The following is a 23,394-nucleotide window of genomic DNA, read 5'->3' as shown; positions in this document are numbered from 1 at the left end:
CTAGAAAAACGCAAAAAGCTTCCTGCTTTCAGGACTGAAAGGAGCTGCTTTTCATGCTTTCACATAAAAGTTTGGGTGCTGGGTGGTCGTGCTAGGGAGTGCATGGACACTGGGCCTCGTGGCTCAGTTTCAAGGCTGGTTCCAGCGTCAAGCAGTCCAGCCCGTCCTTATCCCACGTCCCATCACGTTATGCTGTGACAGCTCCTCTAAGGCAGCTGCCCTGACCCAGGCTCTTAGCTCACAGCGCCGTACCCCTCCCTGAGCATCCTGCATCACTTGAATATACCCAAATGTCTCCAAATAAATTCAGAATGGCACATGGCTTAGGCGACCCCAATATCTCCGTACAACCATGTGTTATAACCCCGCAAACACCTGTGCCTGGCCTCTTTGGCACTATTTAGCCAAGAAATCTCCCTTCTGTCATTCTGGGTCTAGGACAAAAGCAGGTGGCAGACTCCAGTGACACCATCTACCCACCTCCCCTGCAGCTCCCATGCCAGTGGGACACCCTGTGTCTCGGGGGAGCAGGAAGATGGCAGAGCCCAGGACCCCAAACGCTGCTGTTGCAGCCCCCTGGAGGCTTTCCCCTGCCTGCAGCGCGTCTCCTCTCATTGCACTCTGCCTTGTTTCCAGTGCCTGGCTGGGTTTGGCTCTCTTCCACGATCACTTTTCCCAGCAGAATTACACGTCAGTGACAGCCAGAGAGAAGCGAAACATCTGAGAGTTTGCCCTTTTGGTACAGAATTTCAATCCAGATAAAATAGCTGCAGCTGCCTTTGAAATGCTAAAGAGTAACACAGGTTTCCAGCAGTATCTGGTGGCCCCTCCCCAACAGGAGCTGAATTGCACCTGGTTGCAGCAGCAGAAAGCACCTTTGAATCAGAGCAATGAAAATTCCCTTCCCATTAAATGACGCAAACATCTGCCTATTTTGAGGCTTTTATTATCAATTACACTGAATTTCTACATGCTACACCCTCAATAAAGTTTTACTGCTTTATAGTTTTCTGTGCTGTTTGTTGAGCTTCCAGCTGTATTTCAAAACCTGTATCGCTTTGCAAAAGGGTGAGAGAGAACACTTAAAGGGCTTTTCATGTGTGTCTGTAACAGGCTACTGGCACACGGGATCCTTTAAGGGATCCTCAGCACTAAGTGGTGGAAACAGGAAATTTACTTCAGTGAAAGACCGCGGTGCATGGGCTGTTACTCTTGATGTAGATAAATCTTTTTATTAGGCTTGACGTAAGTGTAAGTTACAGTCTGCCTTATAAAGAAGGGGAGGAGAGGGGTGTTCCAAGCAGAAGTCAGTTGAACAAAGTCAAAGCTTACGCTGAACTTAATGACTTTTTATCATTTGCTCTCTCTGTATCCCATCTGTTTACCAGTGCCTCACCCCCTTGCACCTGCCCTGGCGTGTTCTTCTGGCAGCATAAACTAATCCTGCTGGTGAAAAGTAGGGGAAAAGGAAAGGAGTCCTCCTCCCTCAGAGGCTTAGCAGGGGAGTAGGAGCAGGGGGCCTGTCCCTCACCCGGGGAGTGGCGAGGACACAGGGCCCAGAGGAAAAGAGAGGGGCAGTAGGCATGGGGGGCACGCGGTAATGAAGCTGTTGGGGAAGGGACCGAGTCCCTTTGTCATGAGGCTAGTTCTCATCATACCTGAGGGGGCTGCTTCCCTCCCTCTGGTCCCCCCAGCAGGGCTTCCAGCTGGAGGAAGGAAGGGGTCTCCCCTGCCATTCAGAGAGCAGTGTGGACAGTTTTTTTATAGGAGACCTGCCTGTGTTACCGACACAGTTCCCACTGAAAGTGATCACAGAAAATTGGTGCTAGCCCTGCGACGGTAAACATTTTAGGTTCATTAAGATTTAGTAACCTTTGTTATCGGAACCTCTGAGCGAAAGATGTTTGTCTGTGCAAGTCTGTGCACACTTGCATTTAAACTCTGCACAAGTTTTAACATAAAATAGTCTTTGGATTTGTTAAAAACAAACAAAGAAACACCACTTCACAGTAACATAAGAAAGACTTGGTACTGAGAAACAACAATGTTTAATAGGAAAAGTTAATCTAACACAACAAAAGCAAAACACAAAACATAATATAGAATTTAATGATATTTTAAATGAATATAACCTATAAATATATGTACATTTCTGGGCAATATGTATATTACATATATAAAGAAATGCCAATGCTAGTCAACAGATAATGCAAATGCACACTCAGAAAAATATGGTAAAATATGGATTTTTTACAGTATCTATTGAGTGTACATAAGTAATGAAAAATAAAGACTTAAGATGATTCCATCAAAACTTACAGAGTGCAAGAGGGAAAAAAATAACGGTCATGCTTTCCACAACCAACCAATGTACTTATGCAAAACGGAGAAAAAAAGTGTTTGAAGTTACTGGGTTTTGTTGTTGTATTTGGAAGGAAGGTTGCATAAAAGGTCAGACAGTACATTTGTCTCACACAACAGGTGTCAGCAGAGATTTGAACTGAATGCTTTCAGGTGGGAAATACTGTGGGGTTGAGCAGGGGAAAAAAGACTGTATCTTATATAGTACAGAGAGTGTTAGGTTCTCATGAAGAACAGTTTTGATATTGCTTTGATCTGCCCGCAGCTACGCAGGTAGCGTTTAGCTGCAATGGAGTGAGCACAAATATAGGCAAAGCTCTAGGAGCTGGTATTTATCAACATCACAGGTGTTGCATGGACAATCTTTCAGAATAACAGAATAATAACAGGATTAAAATCCTGGTATCTTGTCTACACTCACTTTCTCATCAATGCACTGGCCTTCTGAAGGGAGTTTAATGTTTACAGGACCCTTTTAGATTTTTTTCAAGGTCGTTTTCTTCTCCCTACCTTCTGCGTCATTTTTATTTTCCTTTATTTCAGAAAGCTATTGCCCACTATTCTCCTTCAAGTAGGAGCCTTCATTTAGAAAATCTTCAGAGAATCTGGTGTTAAGGACTTTGTTGTCTCTGCTGCTGAAATAACTGCATTGGTAAGAGGCTGTGAAACTCCTTGGTCTGACCCACTGTTGCGGTGGTCATCCATCCTTCTACCACTCTGGCGACTTAGTTATCTGCGTTGCATCCTAAAGCCCTCAGGCTCCCGTGATATTTCATACTGGAGAGAAATTGGACAAGAAAAAGAAAAAAGAGTTGCTCATGGTCAGATAGCTTCTTTCTCAGAATAGCTCAGCAGCTCAGCATGTAACACACTGCACATGGTAGCCCTCGAAGCAACACATCAGCCCTCATGGAAAACCAAATGTATTTCACAGACAGATTTTCATCAACAAAAAGTTGACATCTTTGGAAAGTTAGAAAAGCCAAAATCCACATGAATCTGATCAGTTAACTAACTATATGGATGTTTTTCTTCTTTTAGTTGGCAGCCTTTTAAAATTTCTTTTTTTAAACATCAGGCTTCTGTGTTGCTTCTATCATGGCATAGGTCTCAATTCTGCAAAACATGTAAGTGTATTGCAATTAAACAGATTGTCTTCAGTAAACAGGGGTAGTTTCTCACACTGCAAAGGTCTAAAATGTTGTTTAAAGAGTTCTGAATGGACAAAGCACTCCCTATTTACTGGATATGTGCAGAACCCAACAAATTACTCATATCACTGTGCAACACTTCTCAAGTCCCTGCTCCCTTCACAGCTCCCTTGCAGAATACAAGGATAAAACAGGCAGTTTTTCAGAACACACATGCAGCTAATGACACATTTTTGCTGAACGGGCTCCCCCATGCTACATGAATGCAAAAGCCGTGCTAGTTTTTTCATGGCACTTTGCACTTCACCCCTTTGCAGTGCTGTAGGAATTGCAGAGGTTTATCGCTGTGAACTACACAGCTCAGAGAGACAGGGGGAAGACGTTGACTGTCTGTGTAGCTGTGCCAGCTTAAACTGACTGTGAATCTTGCATGAAACTGCAACTGGGGAGCACCACTGCAGCACTTCTATCAAATTTTAGTGGATATTACAACATCTTAAAAGAAGCACAGGTTGCAATGGCTTGTGATGCTTCCATGTGCCCCTGTGCTGAAGGATGTTTGCAGTTGATGTAGACAAAGGTCCTATAATACAGCAGACCTCTGTGCAGCCTGACTGTTGCTTAGACCTTTGCTTTTCACCTATGACTCTTGTGACTCAGGAATGACCAATAGGGCTTTAAAAACGTCTTCATGAGATGTCTGCTGATCTTTGTGTTAAGGAACTTTTTTCAGCTGCAGCTACAGTCCTTTGGTTGCCTTTGTGACACTCCATCCCTTCAGATCAAGGGAGGAGAGACAGAGTGGAGTTTAGGTTCCAACAATGTCAGTAGCCCACAACACCACAGTTCAGGAACACAGTTCCCATAGGCCTGCATGAAACACTTACCACATCATCATAATCCCCGTCCAAAAAATGACTCCTGTTTGAGGAATGAGCCTCATATGGGTTTGGCTGATACCCTGGATTCGCATGGCCAGAAGTGGTCTGGACTCTGGGGAAGATCCTGGTCTCACTAGAGGTATCCGGACTGGAATATTTTGGCTTTATCAAGCTCTTTTTCTCTGGATCTTGACTGCGTTTGGCTCTTCAGAGGAAACAAACAAACAAACAAAAAAGAGTTTTTAAAAGATCTTTAAAAGTACCTTACCTATTCAGATGTCCCTCCACCTTATTTTGAATGCTCAGTCCTGTTCTGAAACATGCAATGGATTTTTCTAGCATACATATTGCAAAACCCCTTGTAATCAGTGGCAGAGTGCAAAGCTTGGCATCTCTTATCACAGATGGGGATAAGCTGCTAGGAGAGACGGAGGGGAACTTTGACCTCTCAGCTAGATCCTGAATTGAAGGAGTTTCCTTGACCACCACCAGCTCTGACTGACTATTCAGAAGAGGAAATGAAGCGTTCATTAGGTCCAGTTTAGAAAAGTTGCTTTCTTGCTGGCAGCGAAAGCTTCACAGTCAAATGATGTGTTTGAATTGCCTGTGATCACAAGTCCACATCTCTCTCACACACTCAGCACCAGTTTGTGCACTGCAGGTGAAGTATGCTCATTATGGCAGGCCTTCTGACAGTCTTTACCTGGGCAGCACTTAAAGCAAAGGCAGAGGAGGTGCTGGAGTGTTTCTATATTTATTGTATGGACAGAGGGGAGGAGGTTCAACTGTAAACAGGAATTCACCAGTAGACTAGGAATAGCAAGAATTAAAGAGATGCCTGGCTACTGATGGCTACAGAACTTAAATGAGCTTGATGGCCCAAGTAGTCGTGCAACTACTTTTGCAGCCCTGTCCCTCTCTACATTTCTGCTTAGTTCTCTAGGAACACACAGCAACACACTTTCTATTCAATTGTCAGAAATACTCTTACCTTACTGAAACAATTGAGACTGCTACCACTAAACTCAGGATAATGGCTCCAAAAATAGTGCCCACTATTATAAGGATGAGTTCACTATCTGGAAGAACAAAGAAACAGCAATTCAAAACTCATGGCAAATATTGAAGCTCTTGCTGTTAAAAGAAAAAAAAAAAGTTATTCATTCCTAGGCTCCTGATGCTGCTTTAGTCCAACTGTCTGTGTGGACACAGAAAGCTGTAAGACCTGGATTCTGCATATCCCCCTTCAAATATGAATGGAATTGCTACTACAACCTACTTATAGCTCTGCACAGCCACAGTAAAGAAAAGACTAAGAATGGTGTCCTGTAGAGCATAATTTCAAGAAAAGGGTAGGATGAGTAAGACAGTCTCTTGAGCTGCCCAACCTTACTGGTAGTACCTGCTTGAGGATCCCAGTCTGAATTTATAAGTTTACCATTTAATATACTGAATGCCTACACTAGACATGCACAACATGAAACCACCAACCAGCAGAGCAATCTAGCAAACTCCTAATCATATTGGGGGCATATATCAAGACACCAGGGAGTATGATTTCTCAGAAGAATATTACATCAAACATGTGTAAAGTATCCTTGATTACTGCTCAGCAACTGTTTACATTATTACACGCTAAGTGCCACGTGGAGAAGATAGGGCTATTAATGGAGTTTATTATTAAAGGGTCTCAAATTTATGTTTAAATTCCCATTATCTGTGTTGATTTTGTACATATTTAGTATTTTCATTTGCTTTAAGAAAAAGGCATTAAGATTTCCAAAACTTCCCCAAAAATGCATGTTCCATAGGATGAAAAATATTCTTCCTGCCAGATATTTACACCTGGCAAGCTACTTTGTGCTGCACTACAACCACCATTAGCTAATCTACAAAATTTTAGGCATAGACAAAAGAATACCCTTGAAGATCTCACAGCTGCAAAGAATGGGATGTTAAGCATGTACTAGTTTAAGTATGCAGCAGCGCGAGAATCCAAAGGGCCACACTAGGATATACATTTTGCTCAAACAAAGCCAAGAAGTTGTGAGAAATGAAGAACCACAACCATTTGTTTTTCAATCTGCCTTTAACTCTAATAGATGTTCTGAATTTAAGCATGTGCAAATGCTAGCAGGGATGAAGGATGTCCTCTCCTAGTTTATACGACAGTGGAATTTGGAGAAGGTGCAGAGAACAGCTGCAAAACAGACTCAGAAAATGGAAAAAGCTTTGGAAGGCCAGTCCAGTTAGTTTGTCCCAACAATTACAATTATGGGACAACACAGTTGGGGCCATCATCTCTTCACCAGTACAGGATACTAGATATTAAACAGTGCTTACAAGGTGACGCACAAACAAGAGCTAGTAGTTGGATATTACAGCAGGAACATTTCAAATGAAAGCAATTCACTGATGTTTTATGAGAATGAATAATTACAGGGAGTGATTAATTACAGGGGAAACTAATCTATCAGTGGTGCTGTATTCAGCATTACATATCTTCAGATGAGGACTAAAAGCTTTTCTGCCAAATAACCTGTGTTTGACTAAAAGCTATCAGGCTTAATGCAGAGGTCGATAGAATAAATGCTACTATCTGTCTGAATGCGAGATTCAAGAATTCAGCCTTTCAGGCAACAGTGGAATTTCACTCATCTTTTTCCAACATCTTCCTGCTACCAATATAGAATGATCACACCTTTAAAGGCTACTACTTGTTATTTTTGTTATCTCAAGCAGGTTTAAACATTAATGGGTGTTTTTCCATGCTATAATTCAAAATCAGAAATTCTTGTACTTACTGTTCTCGCAATTCTGTCCAGAGTAGCCCACTGGACAGCTACATGAGACAAAAAAGATGAAAAAAGAAAGACAATGTAATTCAGCAGGTGATCACAAAACAATAGTATATTACCACACTTTATCATAAATTTCTGCAAGATTCGCTCATTACAGGTTTCCTTTTTGATTCTATCTAAATATTAAATTTAGTTTCATTGTTAGAGGAAAACAATTTGAGATTTTCAGAATGATCAGTGAGCTGGGAACTCAAAGTTTCAGGTTCTCAGCCTGAAAAAATGCTAAAAGGGACTAATTTCTCCAAAGAACTAAGCTGTAGATTCCTAAACCACTTGTAATTGCAACCTGCTGCTGAAAAATAGTCTTCATCAAAAGTTTCAATATAAGGTCTGTAAGGACTGGTTACTCTTTGTCTTCCTCCCATACTAGTTTCTTAAACTTAAAATATATTGGCATTATGGTAAGAAGTGATTCTGTTCTGTGCATAGCAGCAGTAACAACAAAAAGTGGTGAATTAGCAGTTTGGGGAAGTAAGGTCCTACTTCTTATCCACAGGAGCAGAGCACAACAAACTACTCAGCTTTACCAGCAAACAACTCTGCTCTGTTCTGAACGTGAGCTGACAGCAATATCCGCAGAGGGAAAACCAAGACAAAATAACATAGGTCTGAAACTTATCAGGGAACAAAGTCCCTCCTGATACCAGAGGAAATTTTCCAGAGATTTGAGGCAATTCTTGCACTGCTGCAGGTTGCTTACTGAACACTTCAGCATACAAATTCCTGCGGCTTAGTTACTCTGGGAGAATAGTTTATATCTATGGGAGTATCCCACAAAATAAGTGTGAGGTAGTTTATCCTCTTCACTGGATCACAGGTGACCTTGGGCCTCCTTGACTTTCCTCTGGGGTATTATGAGTGCATACCAACAGCTAATGCCAAGCAGCTAAACCACCATAACTTGTGACAATGTGTGAATTTGTCTACCTGCTAACCACCTCAGGCACCTCCCTGATTCACATAGCTGCAGACTGTTCTTTTAGACTGAGAGTGACCCTATTTTAGATTTTTTTTTGACACTGTTTTTCTTCCCTAACTACCTAGAACACAGGAACGCAGAAAAAAGCTGAGTACTCACCTTACACATTTTTCGCCCTCCCTCTTAAAGTTAATCATGCAATGGCATTGTGGAACCCCACCTTCTCTGGCACAGTACTCGTTGTCTTGTGCAGAACAGTCACTATTGCAATCTATTTTCAGAGGGAAAAATACAGTGAATTGAAGATAGCACCAAAAAAAAAAAAAGAAAACATTGTAGAACACCATCTTGGAAACATTTATATATTCTAATGATACTATAAAACCTGGGATAATTTCCACACACACTTTTTTTTTTTAATTGCAATGCAAACACACACAACTTTGTTGTGCTTCAGAACACCAGAATAGATTTTTTTAGGGTTGTATGTATGTAGAACAGAACCTGAAGTACAAAAGCACAAAATCAGAAGTAAATGACCCTTGTTCAAAACATCCGCATTCATAGTTCAGAACTGGAATCAGCTAGGCTGCATCTTGCATAGGCAATCCAATTATCCTGTAGTTTGATCTCACAACAGATGATCTATACTGCAAATGATCTAAAACTAGATCATATTTAGACAGGATAGGAGCCATAAAGGCCTACACCAGACAGCAACTCATTGGTCTTTATTGTAGCTAACTTTCATGATTTTATCACGAGAGTTTGTAATATTTGTTGTTTTTCTTAAAATGTCACATCTTTTCCATAGTGTAAAAAATTTTAGTTTTCATAGCAAGAAAATAGAGTACCTCTCAGGTCTCTGGAGAATTGTTAAAATACAGAAAGAGTACTGTGAAAATTCAAAACAAGCAATCAAATAAAAACTCAACAATTAAACAATTAACAGGTCCAAAAATTCATTCATTACACAAATATTTGTTTAAACACAGGTAATGCAATCCTGGAACTACCAACAAGGGACGGAGTTTTAACAGATCATTGTGGTGAATATTTAGACTTCCAGTTCTGTTTGCATTTCCATTGCTGCCTCCAGGTAGCATGTGGAGTTTATTCCCAAAATATTGTCCTAGCAGAGAAGGCTGTGATACAAGATTAATTTTCTTCCACTCTTTATCCATATAGGTTTCAATTCTTACCAAGAATTTAACAATGAATTTAAATAGTTGCCCAGTCACTGATTTCAGTGATACTTTTCTCAGGCTTTAGTGATTTATTTTACTGGAATAGAATTATGGATGTGTTCAAAGTGAAAGGTGAGAACATGTCTCTATTGCTTGCTTAATACGACACGTATTTCCTGACTTTTAGAGCTTAGAGCATTTGAGAATTCAAAAAGACTGAGACAGGATGACCAGGTCAGCCTTTCAGGGATAAATAAAGTAGCAAGGTTCTTACCTGAACAAGAACGATCATCCCAGTCTGTCTTTGAGAAATTGCTTTTGCATGTGCATTGTGGAAACATACTTTCTTGGCAGTCTGTGGTTCTAGTATCACATTGAAAAACAGCACAATAGGTTGTACCTTTAAAAGAGAAATGGTCAGGAAGCAAACCCAAGTACTAATAATATCCTTTCATATAAAGTAGTACAATTGCTCAGTAAACCATAAACCATTTTTTTTAGCAGTTCTGAATAAAAAATTATAAGTCTTTTTTGGGGGGGACATCACTTACTACAGGCATTTGGACCAGTCCTTTCTTTTCTCTTGCCCATCACCACTTAAGGCCCTGTTTCCATCACATCTTCTGACATTCTGTTTCTCAGCCTCCTACAACTGCCTCCACATCTTCCTTCCTCCCCACCCGTACTCCAAACCAGTCCAGGAAGATGGAAATTCTACCCATAAGTTCATATTCTGAACACTGATTTTCTAGCTCACCCTAAAAAAATAAGAAGAAATATATATATAAATATATATTTAAAAAATCCCAGCACTATTTCTTTAGTATTTTGTACAACTGAACTGTGAAGGCCAGATCTCATACAGTTCTGCACAGATTTAAATATTTATGGGCATGCAGCTCATTGCATGACAAATATCAGTATGATGTTTGCCAAGCAGGTTGCTCTTCAGATCTATGTACCAATGGTGGCAACAGTTTACAGAGTTCAGTGGGTGGCATGCAGTGGAGGAATGGAGGGGTGTGATTGCACCAATACTTTGTGAGCTGTCAGGTTTTCTATTTTCTCCTCATGTTTAGGACCAGCACACAGGAAATGTCAAGGCTGAGGTGGATACAGTCAGCTTGGAGACCAAACTCAGGCTATAAGCTATGAACTGGACTCTTTTAATTATTAGCTATGCCTTTAGCGAAAGCTAATTTCAAAATGTTAGCACTTTAAAAAAAAAAAAAAAAAAAGAGAAAAAAATACTTTATTACAAAAATGCTCTCCAAGAATTACACTTTTAGTAATTCAGGATTTTAAGGGTTTAGCATCTCCTAGCTGAGCATCTAATCAGTGAGGGTTCTTATCAATAAATATGGTCAATTATGGAAGAAAACATCTAAAGAAAGTTTCATCCTTTTTTGCCAGTAAAACACTGGTTTATTCCGAGAAGCAAAATCTATGTCTGCAACTGTTTTGTCCTATTTTCTCCAGACACTTAACACTCATCAGATTAAAATCAACTTGCCATTGCTTATTTGGGAATAACTATTTTCCATCACTTGCATACACAGGAGGTAGAAAGCTTTAGTAAGACAAAAAAGCCCAGCACTGAATGTTTGATTCCTCAAAATCACCTTAGATCGAACACTCAGCTCCTTAAAATCAACAAGGTTTATGCTCTAATGGGCTTTGCTGCATACAGAAATGTTCTAATCAACTTTGAAGATAGGAACCTCTGCTTCTATTGATTATTTACTTCCACAATAAGGAATTACATACTGCTGTACTGATCCACGTAGCTGTACTTGTTTGCTGCTGTCATTATTTTTTCAGCAACTGTTGCGTTGGTTTCAGTTGTGTTTTCCGCAAATATGTTCATCACTGTTACTTTCACTACAGAATTTTCACTTCTGGCATTTCCTGTAGTAACACTGAGAAATACAGATAGCATCATCTTAACATCTCAAATAACCCATATAGGTAACAAGCTAGATGCAAAGACAGCAGAAGACTTCTTTCAAACTTGCCCCTCCCCCTAACTTCTTTCATCCCACAATGTAGGTAGTTGCTAAGGCACCTGAAAATGAGTTCAAGCCTTACTCATGAATCCAGTAATAGCCAACTTCTTTTACACAAAAATGTAAATGGAATGCTGCTAAGCAAAAGCTGTTGGGTTTCATGCTAACAGTGTAACTCCTTTGTGTGCTGTTGGCATGAAAGTGCCATGAAACTAATGTTTTTTACTGGGCTAGCTTCAAACCTGTTGCAGTTAGGAGGCTTTAATCCACTAGATCCCAATTTTTCATAGTCTTACCAGCCTGGGCTGTCATCCAAGACTGACTTGGAGAACCCATCCTGAAGCATGGTGAGGATAATTTGGGGTATGACCACAATGAAGTCAGAACGGTCTGTTTGCACTATATTTATGATAACTTCACACTGGCTGGATTGGGTTCAGCTGGATAGCGATCTCCTTGGCATGAGGTAGAGCACAGCAGTGACTACAACCCTGTTCTTCAGCTTGAACTTCATAGTGCTTGGACGTGCACACAAATAACTTTAAATGGCAGATTGCTGTAGTGCCTTAAAAAGTTACTGTGCCCCATGTGTTTGTCACAACCCCACTGATGGAAGTTACTGCCCTCACAACTCTTCTAGAACAACAGTCTGCTTAACTGATCAAACCACGGGATTAGATGAAAGGGTTTACACTGCTTCATGTGTTATCGTGCCAAGTTTTGCTTGATGTGGGTTAGGGAGTGTGTGCAGAGAAGATGGCAAAGCTCTCGGAACAGTAATCTGTAACAGATGGGGATGGGAAGAGAAAGACATCTTGAAGTGTCCACCTAGACCAGCAAAGGACCTATGTCCACAGCCCATTCAATAACCTTTTTGTTCAACCTGCCATCAGGAGAGACCGGCAAATATGGAAAGAAATGCAGTGGGCTTCTGTAATTAGGCCATTTCTGAAATTAAATTGAGACTCCAAGTTGGACATATTCTTTGGAACTTCAGTGTTAACTGTTACATTTTCAGACGCATGTCAGCCATCACAGGAACAAACTGCCTAGTCACTGGCACAGTGCTGTATCCTACATGGTGATAAAAGTGGGAGATCCACTGTAGAGCTGTCACAGCTTGCCCACTTCACAGACCTATCAGAAATCTACAGAGCAAAAATGGAGCAGGGATTTTAAAAATAGTAAATGAATGGCCTGATTTAACAACAGTCATACTGAACTGAATTCATCCCATATTCTTTCTTGAACTGAGTACTCCACAGGAAACAGATTAAAATGGGGTCTGTGGGAAGCACACAAAGCAAGCTTCACACGCAGTGGAAGAAACAAACTGGCAAACTTACTTAACTTCCACGATGACAGTCTGTTTGAAGTCTGTTAAGTTAAAAGCATCGTCAAACTGTAAAAAGATACATGAATTTGAGTTAAAGCCAAGCAGAAACATAGACCATAATCCCATGAAGCACTGATTCTTTAGCTGTGAATTTTTAACCCAGAACACATTACCATGGGCACAAATAAAATAAACCAGTCACATCAGCCATGCAAGATACTGCAAGAGAAGAGGGGCTGTGGGGTGATGCTGCAAAACAGGAAATACGGGAGAGCAGTGGATGAATGGAGAGACATGAGTTGCATGAATGGCAAACAGTGCATTTGGGCAGACTGGCTGGACAGCTACAGACACTGCCTTGCAGACTCACCACTTAGAAGGGAGTCTGCAGTACCAGCCTACATAGATGTAGAGGGAAAAGGGAAAAGTAGACATCCTTACAGATGGCACATGTCCCTAACACGCAATCAAGTGGGATCATCAGGGGCTGATCTTGTGGGGAGAAACACAGCACTGATAAAAGTACAAGGGGATGGATAGGGTCAGTAGAAAAGTCACTGCTCTCCCTCACACTGTGTGAAGCAGGGAACAACTAGTGGAGGCAGCCAGCTGCCACATACGCAGGAGGCACCATGAGAAAAAGTGCCTAAGTCAACTGAAATGAAAGATAAAAACTATCCTTCATTTTATAATAAAATGAAAATAGTTTTTATGTTATTTTCACTTTTGATAGTATTACATATCTATTCTAGTGCTGCATGTCATGTAGCCATGACATGTAAAAATTTAGGACCAAAAAAATGAGCAAACTGTTTTTTTAACATTCTGAAGGGACAACTTTTGGTTACTCCCTGCTAAGAATTTCACAGGAAGCAATATAATAACACGAAGAATTTGTAAACCATGTGTGATGACTTCTGATTAATATTTCATTAATATTTCATATTCTCTGATCAGGCCTCTGGCAGAGGTACAGACCTCTTCTTCCTTCCTTTTTTTTTGGGGGGAGTGGTCCTTTGGAACCCTTGGGTGATCCTTGTGGGTCCCTTCCAACTCAGATATTCTATGGTTCTCTGATTCCTTGCTTCCAGAAAAATGACCTAAGCAAATCCCCTAGTTTGCTTACAGAGCAGTGTGAATTAAACATTTCATCTTACTTCTACAGGAAATCCATTACAAGACTTTATCCATAATCACAGAATGCTCGACGTGTAATATCCATTTCATTAATATAATTAAAATATGGATACTGGTATGCTTATGGAAGAGACATTATTTAGGTATTTAGACACAGCTAGACAGTCATTCTGAAAAGTTTGTGCTTTGTGGAAAGGATGGGGAAAGGACAGGGGAAGGAAAAAAGTTTTTTGTTTTTAGTCAACTACTGAGTATTACAGAGCCCTCAGAAAACAGTAAACATCAGAAACTAAATGTTTTGGAAAACTTTCCTCACCCAATGGTTTCTGGAGAGAGAATGGTGCTTTCATATACAGAGCAATTTATTTGAGGACTTCCCAGAACACAGGGAATGCCAATATTACTTTACCTCAGGTGCAACAATTCCTTCAGCAAAAGCCATACATATAGTCATCTGAGGGCAAAATTCAAATCTTTAATGAATAGGTCTAAGTGAGTGTGAAGTATTCTTTGAAAGTAGATTTCCTAACTGAAACTATCTGAGGCTATACCATAAAGGCAGCATGTATCTCCTCTGTCTGTATCACATTCAGTAAAGCATTAAATATGCAGGAAAGTTTAAAAATAAAGTCACTCACAAAATTTGTTATATTTTGGAACATCTCTAGATACAGTGGGGAATTTACATCTTCAATATCCTTAGAGTAAACTTGTTTCAGTGTAACGGTCCCTGGGAATATTTTCCCTGCAATGAAAACAGAGGTTATTAATTTATTAGAAAGCATTCAAGTAATTTGGCTTTCACCTTAGCATTCTCCAGCCTTCAGAGATGAGGAAATAGAGCACAGATCACAAATCTGTGAGCACAGAGCACAAATCAATCTTTGCTATTTTTCATATATCCATGGAGGATTTGGTATGGAACAAATGTCTGCTCAATCAGTTCGGCAACAACGGGGTACATACTCTGGCTACCTGAGAAGCAGGCAGGATCCTGGTCTCAAACTGGCCAGACTGTGAAATTGAATGACATTAACTATAAGCATGGTCCAAAGCTAACAAAAGACTCCATCTGGGGTGTTACAGAATTTAGTGATACACATTAAAGACTAAATCTGCAGTCAGAGCCACTAAGCAGCTAACATGGTTCACCATATCTAAAAAACCAATTCAGTGTCTACCTGTTTGCTTAGGCTCACATATAAATTTGATAGTCCTACCTGCTGCCACATAAATAACAAGCCCCATTTGCTCACATGCTTGCCCTTCAACAGCATCTCAGAGGTGCATTTCAACAGGACTGTGATGAAAGATTAGCAAGAGGGAAAATCAAGGCAAATATTCTGTCTTTATAGGCTTGGGCTTTTATAAATCTTGGCCATAAATATAATGTCAGGCTTACGCTTGCATTTCTTTCCTGGTTTTCACACATTTTGATCTCCAGCATGCCTGACACTCAGGGAATTCACCTTCTTTTCTTATCACATTAACCTCTTTGGCTGTTACTGTTTTGTGAGATAACAATCTAGGTCATTGTAGCAGTGGCTGCCTGCAAAACAAGGCATTATGCACCAGCTATTTTCCCAGACTGATTATGTTTTCAATTATAACATGAGAACCAGGCGTGTGGGAAGAAAACTCCACTTGAGCAGTTATCTGTGAAGTACCTAAAATATAGATTGCAGTTATCTAAAATATAGATTGCTGTCCTGCAACTTACCTGCCTGACAAGTACTGTTGCTGTAGTAGAATCCATAAGGGCACTGGCAAACATGGCTGTGATACAGAGCAATACATTTAGCAAAATTTTCTCCACAAGGATTTGGGTTGCATGGATCCCCTGATACAAAGATGAAAGATATTGAAGTCAAGATTTCTACGAAATTGCAATAGTCAAGCTTCATCACATTCCGACGAGAAGAGCGTAATCCCCCAAGCTCAGGAACACAGGCTGGACACAGTTGGTCCAGTTATGCACACAACCTAGACTCCGTGCAGGATAGCTACCTCCACTTGACCAGTGAAGATCTGCAGAGGTGATTCTAACTGCCAGAGGATGTCGAGGACACCCACCAGCCTCTGAAAGCACTATTCATGACGGCCTGCTCTGTGGCAGCCCTCTGGGGAAACTGAAGCAACAACTATTTATACATGGGAAGGATGTGTGAAATAGATGTGGGTCTTTGAATCTAATTAATGGGTCTGAGTACCTACTCAGAAAGGGAGCAGGTTTGTGAAATCCTCCCCAGCACTTCTCCCTTGCAGCAAAGATCAGCCAGGAAGGAGAAGGTGTCAGGAGAGGAGATTTAGCCTTGTCCTGGGGTTCTGTGACACCTCCTCCACAGAAACTCAAGCAAGGCTGGGCAAAAGAAAAGGCCATCCCCAATGGGACTGAGTAACCCCAGAGTATCCCTATGAGTGTTGATTTGAGGGATTTTTCATCCTTACCTGTTGTTGGTTTTATTGTAGTTGTAGCAGGAGGTGTCACAGTTGTTGTACTTGTGTCTCCTGATGATGGGAAAAGAAGAGACATTGTAGTGCTACTTCATGGTGTGTGGAGGAGAAGTCTTGTGTGTGCAGAACAACCTCTGAGCAGATAAAGAGGAGAGCTGTGTGGGGTCCAGTGGGGGGACCTCTGGCAGGATTAAATCCACCTCACTAAGGCAGCTCTGCAGAGATGACTCTGACTGCCAGAGTAGGTCAAGGGCACTCAACAATCCCTGAACTCATTACCCACAGTAGCCTCCTAGGCAGCATTTTTGGAGAAACTGTGAAGCAGCAACCGTTTCTGCATGGCAAGGATGTGTGAAATAGATGGGGGTCCTCAGGTCTGATCAAGGAGGCCGAGAGCCTCACCAGGAGAGGACCAGGTTGTGAACTCCTCCCCAGCACTCCTCCCTCACAGCAAAGGCCAGCCAGGAAGGAGAAGGAAGTCAGGAGAGGACATTCAGCCTTGTCCTGGGGCTCTGAGACTCCACCCCCAGAGAAACTAAGGGTAGACCAGGCAGGGGAATGTGCCACTGACTGTCAGGGCTCTGGAGCTCCATGCAGTGAGTAACCCCAATATGTCCTCATAAGGGGCAGCCTGCTGGATTTTTCATTCTTACCTGATGATGGTGTTGTTGTAGAGTTAGCAGCAGGTGTTACAGTTGTATTTGTGTCTCCTGATGAAGGGAAAAGAAGAGACATCATAGGGCTACTTCAAGACCCATGGAAGAGCGTTCCAGGGAAGCGGTTTGTGCAGAATTACCTCTGCATATGTAAGGAGGGGAGATATGGGGTGTCCAGTGGGTGAACCTGTGGCAGCCTTCCCTCCACCTGGCTAAAGCAGCTCTGCACAGGTGACTCCCACTGCCACAGCAGGTCAAGGGCACTCAGCAATCCCTGAACTCGTTACCCATCGTGGCCTGCTCTGTGGCAGTCTTTTGGGGAAACTGTGAAGCAGCAACCGTTTCTGCATGGCAAGGATGTGTGAAATAGATGGGGGTCCTCAGGTCTGATCAAGGAGGCCGAGAGCCTCACCAGGAGAGGACCAGGTTGTGAACTCCTCCCCAGCACTCCTCCCTCACAACAAAGGCCAGCCAGGAAGGAGAAAATGTCAGGAGAGGACATTCAGCCTTTTCCAGGGGCTATGATACTCCTCCCTCAGAGAAATTAAGGGTAGACCAGGCAGGGGAATGTGCCACTGACTGTCAGGGCTCTGGAGCTCCATGCAGTGAGTAACCCCAATATGTCCTCATAAGGGGCAGCCTGCTGGATTTTTCATTCTTACCTGATGATGGTGTTGTTGTAGAGTTAGCAGCAGGTGTCACAGTTGTATTTGTGTCTCCTGATGAAGGGAAAAGAAGAGACATCATAGGGCTACTTCAAGACCCATGGAAGAGCGTTCCAGGGAAGCAGTTTGTGCAGAATTATCTCTGCATATGTTAGGAGGGGAGATATGGGGTGTCCAGTGGGTGAACCTGTGGCAGCCTTCCCTCCACCTGGCTAAAGCAGCTCTGCACAGGTGACTCCCACTGCCACAGCAGGTCAAGGGCACCCAGCAATCCCTGAACATGCTACCCATCGTCGCCTGCTCTGTGGCTGTCTTTTGAGGAAACTGTGAAGCAGCAACCGTTTCTGCATGGCAAGGATGTGCGAAATAGATGGGGGTCCTCAGGTCTGATCAAGGAGGCCGAGAGCCTCACCAGGAGAGGACCAGGTTGTGAAGTCCTCCCCAGCACTCCTCCCTCACAGCAAAGGCCAGCCAGGAAGGAGAAGGAAGTCAGGAGAGGACATTCAGCCTTGTCCTGGGGCTCTGAGACTCCTCCCCCAGAGAAACTAAGGGTAAACCAGGCGGGGGAATACGCCACTGAGTGTCAGGGCTCTGGAGCTCCATGCAGTGAGTAACCCCAATATGTCCTCATAAGGGGCAGCCTGCTGGATTTTTCATTCTTACCTGATGATGGTGTTGTTGTAGAGTTAGCAGCAAGTGTCACAGTTGTTGTAGTTGTGTCTCCTGATGAAGGGAAAAGAAGAGACATCATAGGGCTACTTCAAGACCCATGGAAGAGCGTTCCAGGGAAGCAGTTTGTGCAGAATTACCTCTGCATATGTAAGGAGGGGAGATATGGGGTGTCCCGTGGGTGAACCTGTGGCAGCCTTCCCTCCACCTGGCTAAAGCAGCTCTGCACAGGTGACTCCCACTGCCACAGCAGGTCAGGGGCACTCAGCAATCCCTGAACTCGTTACCCATCGTGGCCTGCTCTGTGGCAGTCTTTTGGGGAAACTGTGAAGCAGCAACCGTTTCTGCATGGCAAGGATGTGTGAAATAGATGGGGGTCCTCAGGTCTGATCAAGGAGGCCGAGAGCCTCACCAGGAGAGGACCAGGTTGTGAAGTCCTCCCCAGCACTCCTCCCTCACAGCAAAGGCCAGCCAGGAAGGAGAAAAGTCAGGAGAGGACATTCAGCCTTGTCCAGGGGCTCTGAGACTCCTCCCCCAGAGAAACTAAGGGTAGACCAGGCAGGGGAATGTGCCACTGACTGTCAGGGCTCTGGAGCTCCTTTCAGTGAGTAACCCCAATATGTCCTCATAAGGGGCAGCCTGCTGGATTTTTCATTCTTACCTGATGATGGATCTGTTATAGAGTTAGCAGCAGGTGTCACAGTTGCTGTAGTTGTGTCTCCTGATGAAGGGAAAAGAAGAGACATCATAGGGCTACTTCAAGACCCATGGAAGAGCGTTCCAGGGAAGCGGTTTGTGCAGAATTACCTCTGCATATGTAAGGAGGGGAGAAATGGGGTGTCCAGTGGGTGAACCTGTGGCAGCCTTCCCTCCACCTGGCTAAAGCAGCTCTGCACAGGTGACTCCCACTGCCACAGCAGGTCAAGGGCACTCAGCAATCCCTGAACTCGTTACCCATCGTGGCCTGCTCTGTGGCAGTCTTTTGGGGAAACTGTGAAGCAGCAACCGTTTCTGCATGGCAAGGATGTGTGAAATAGATGGGGGTCCTCAGGTCTGATCAAGGAGGCCAAGAGCCTCACCAGGAGAGGACCAGGTTGTGAAGTCCTCCCCAGCACTCCTCCCTCACAGCAAAGGCCAGCCAGGAAGGAGAAAATGTCAGGAGAGGACATTCAGCCTTGTCCAGGGGCTATGATACTACTCCCCCAGAGAAACTAAGGGTAGACCAGGCAGGGGAATGTGCCACTGACTGTCAGGGCTCTGGAGCTCCATGCAGTGAGTAACCCCAATATGTCCTCATAAGAGGCAGCCTGCTGGATTTTTCATTCTTACCTGATGATGGATCTGTTATGGAGTTAGCAGCAGGTGTCACAGTTGCTGTAGTTGTGTCTCCTGATGAAGGGAAAAGAAGAGACATCATAGGGCTACTTCAAGACCCATGGAAGAGCGTTCCAGGGAAGCAGTTTGTGCAGAATTACCTCTGCATATGTAAGGAGGGGAGAAATGGGGTGTCCAGTGGGTGAACCTGTGGCAGCCTTCCCTCCACCTGGCTAAAGCAGCTCTGCACAGGTGACTCCCACTGCCACAGCAGGTCAAGGGCACTCAGCAATCCCTGAACTCGTTACCCATCGTGGCCTGCTCTGTGGCAGTCTTTTGGGGAAACTGTGAAGCAGCAACTGTTTCTGCATGGCAAGGATGTGCGAAATAGATGGGGGTCCTCAGGTCTGATCAAGGAGGCCAAGAGCCTCACCAGGAGAGGACCAGGTTGTGAAGTCCTCCCCAGCACTCCTCCCTCACAGCAAAGGCCAGCCAGGAAGGATAAAATGTCAGGAGAGGACATTCATCCTTTTCCAGGGGCTCTGCGACTCCTCCCCCAGAGAAACTAAGGGTAGACCAGGCAGGGGAATACGCCACTGAGTGTCAGGGCTCTGGAGCTCCATGCAGTGAGTAACCCCAATATGTCCTCATAAGGGGCAGCATGCTGGATTTTTCATTCTTACCTGCTGATGGATCTGTTATATCGTTAGCAGCAAGTGTCACAGTTGTACTTGTGTATCCTGATGAAGGGAAAAGAAGAGACATCATAGGGCTACTTCAAGACCCATGGAAGAGCGTTCCAGGGAAGCAGTTTGTGCAGAATTACCTCTGCATATGTAAGGAGGGGAGAAATGGGGTGTCCAGTGGGTGAACCTGTGGCAGCCTTCCCTCCACCTGGCTAAAGCAGCTCTGCACAGGTGACTCCCACTGCCACAGCAGGTCAAGGGCACTCAGCAATCCCTGAACTCGTTACCCATCGTGGCCTGCTCTGTGGCAGTCTTTTGGGGAAACTGTGAAGCAGCAACCGTTTCTGCATGGCAAGGATGTGTGAAATAGATGGGGGTCCTCAGGTCTGATCAAGGAGGCTGAGAGCCTCACCAGGAGAGGACCAGGTTGTGAACTCCTCCCCAGCACTCCTCCCTCACAGCAAAGGCCAGCCAGGAAGGAGAAAATGTCAGGAGAGGACATTCATCCTTTTCCAGGGGCTCTACGACTCCTCCCCCAGAGAAACTAAGGGTAGACCAGGCAGGGGAATGTGCCACTGACTGTCAGGGCTCTGGAGCTCCATGCAGTGAGTAACCCCAATATGTCCTCATAAGAGGCAGCCTGCTGGATTTTTCATTCTTACCTGATGATGGATCTGTTATAGAGTTAGCAGCAGGTGTCACAGGTGCTGTATTTGTGTATCCTGATGAAGGGAAAAGAAGAGACATCATAGGGCTACTTCAAGACCCATGGAAGAGCGTTCCAGGGAAGCGGTTTGTGCAGAATTACCTCTGCATATGTAAGGAGGGGAGATATGGGGTGTCCCGTGGGTGAACCTGTGGCAGCCTTCCCTCCACCTGGCTAAAGCAGCTCTGCACAGGTGACTCCCACTGCCACAGCAGGTCAAGGGCACTCAGCAATCCCTGAACTCGTTACCCATCGTGGCCTGCTCTGTGGCAGTCTTTTGGGGAAACTGTGAAGCAGCAACAGTTTCTGCATGGCAAGGATGTGCGAAATAGATGGGGGTCCTCAGGTCTGATCAAGGAGGCCAAGAGCCTCACCAGGAGAGGACCAGGTTGTGAAGTCCTCCCCAGCACTCCTCCCTCACAGCAAAGGCCAGCCAGGAAGGAGAAAATGTCAGGAGAGGACATTCAGCCTTGTCCAGGGGCTCTGCGACTCCTCCCCCAGAGAAACTAAGGGTAGACCAGGCAGGGGAATACGCCACTGAGTGTCAGGGCTCTGGAGCTCCATGCAGTGAGTAACCCCAATATGTCCTCATAAGGGGCAGCATGCTGGATTTTTCATTCTTACCTGCTGATGGATCTGTTATATCGTTAGCAGCAAGTGTCACAGTTGTACTTGTGTATCCTGATGAAGGGAAAAGAAGAGACATCATAGGGCTACTTCAAGACCCATGGAAGAGCGTTCCAGGGAAGCAGTTTGTGCAGAATTATCTCTGCATATGTAAGGAGGGGAGAAATGGGGTGTCCAGTGGGTGAACCTGTGGCAGCCTTCCCTCCACCTGGCTAAAGCAGCTCTGCACAGGTGACTCCCACTGCCACAGCAGGTCAAGGGCACTCAGCAATCCCTGAACTCGTTACCCATCGTGGCCTGCTCTGTGGCAGTCTTTTGGGGAAACTGTGAAGCAGCAACCGTTTCTGCATGGCAAGGATGTGTGAAATAGATGGGGGTCCTCAGGTCTGATCAAGGAGGCTGAGAGCCTCACCAGGAGAGGACCAGGTTGTGAAGTCCTCCCCAGCACTCCTCCCTCACAGCAAAGGCCAGCCAGGAAGGAGAAAATGTCAGGAGAGGACATTCATCCTTTTCCAGGGGCTCTGCGACTCCTCCCCCAGAGAAACTAAGGGTAGACCAGGCAGGGGAATGTGCCACTGACTGTCAGGGCTCTGGAGCTCCATGCAGTGAGTAACCCCAATATGTCCTCATAAGAGGGCAGCCTGCTGGATTTTTCATTCTTACCTGATGATGGATCTGTTATAGAGTTAGCAGCAGGTGTCACAGGTGTTGTAGTTGTGTATCCTGATGAAGGGAAAAGAAGAGACATCATAGGGCTACTTCAAGACCCATGGAAGAGCGTTCCAGGGAAGCGGTTTGTGCAGAATTACCTCTGCATATGTAAGGAGGGGAGATATGGGGTGTCCCGTGGGTGAACCTTGTGGCAGCCTTCCCTCCACCTGGCTAAAGCAGCTCTGCACAGGTGACTCCCACTGCCACAGCAGGTCAAGGGCACTCAGCAATCCCTGAACTCGTTACCCATCGTGGCCTGCTCTGTGGCAGTCTTTTGGGGAAACTGTGAAGCAGCAACAGTTTCTGCATGGCAAGGATGTGCGAAATAGATGGGGGTCCTCAGGTCTGATCAAGGAGGCCAAGAGCCTCACCAGGAGAGGACCAGGTTGTGAAGTCCTCCCCAGCACTCCTCCCTCACAGCAAAGGCCAGCCAGGAAGGAGAAAATGTCAGGAGAGGACATTCAGCCTTGTCCAGGGGCTCTGCGACTCCTCCCCCAGAGAAACTAAGGGTAGACCAGGCAGGGGAATACGCCACTGACTGTCAGGGCTCTGGAGCTCCATGCAGTGAGTAACCCCAATATGTCCTCATAAGGGGCAGCATGCTGGATTTTTCATTCTTACCTGCTGATGGATCTGTTATATCGTTAGCAGCAAGTGTCACAGTTGTACTTGTGTATCCTGATGAAGGGAAAAGAAGAGACATCATAGGGCTACTTCAAGACCCATGGAAGAGCGTTCCAGGGAAGCAGTTTGTGCAGAATTATCTCTGCATATGTTAGGAGGGGAGATATGGGGTGTCCAGTGGGTGAACCTGTGGCAGCCTTCCCTCCACCTGGCTAAAGCAGCTCTGCACAGGTGACTCCCACTGCCACAGCAGGTCAAGGGCACTCAGCAATCCCTGAACTCGTTACCCATCGTGGCCTGCTCTGTGGCAGTCTTTTGGGGAAACTGTGAAGCAGCAACCGTTTCTGCATGGCAAGGATGTGTGAAATAGATGGGGGTCCTCAGGTCTGATCAAGGAGGCTGAGAGCCTCACCAGGAGAGGACCAGGTTGTGAAGTCCTCCCC

At 44.4% G+C, this 23,394-nt stretch overlaps 1 protein-coding gene across 1 annotated transcript; it reads right to left on the bottom strand.

Annotated features, from left to right (window-relative positions):
• Positions 1-2,029: 2,029 nt before the first annotated feature.
• Positions 2,030-22,364, bottom strand: MUC13 (mucin 13, cell surface associated). Its single transcript, XM_066999349.1, has 20 exons — positions 22,280-22,364; positions 21,614-21,670; positions 20,946-21,005; positions 20,281-20,337; positions 19,613-19,672; positions 18,945-19,004; positions 18,278-18,337; positions 17,612-17,668; positions 16,947-17,003; positions 16,288-16,347; positions 15,560-15,679; positions 14,478-14,584; positions 12,713-12,768; positions 11,128-11,279; positions 9,635-9,760; positions 8,333-8,444; positions 7,198-7,235; positions 5,385-5,472; positions 4,400-4,598; positions 2,030-3,138 (listed from the first exon to the last, which is right to left on the bottom strand). The coding sequence occupies exons 1-20, from the start codon at positions 22,362-22,364 to the stop codon at positions 3,091-3,093; spliced, it is 1,659 nt and encodes a 552-aa protein (XP_066855450.1). The 3' UTR covers positions 2,030-3,090.
• Between the last annotated feature and the right edge of the window lie 1,030 nt (positions 22,365-23,394).

This window comes from Anser cygnoides, chromosome 6 (genome assembly GCF_040182565.1).
Source record: "Anser cygnoides isolate HZ-2024a breed goose chromosome 6, Taihu_goose_T2T_genome, whole genome shotgun sequence".
Lineage (NCBI taxonomy): Eukaryota > Metazoa > Chordata > Aves > Anseriformes > Anatidae > Anser > Anser cygnoides.
This window is presented reverse-complemented; position numbering and strand designations above follow the sequence as displayed.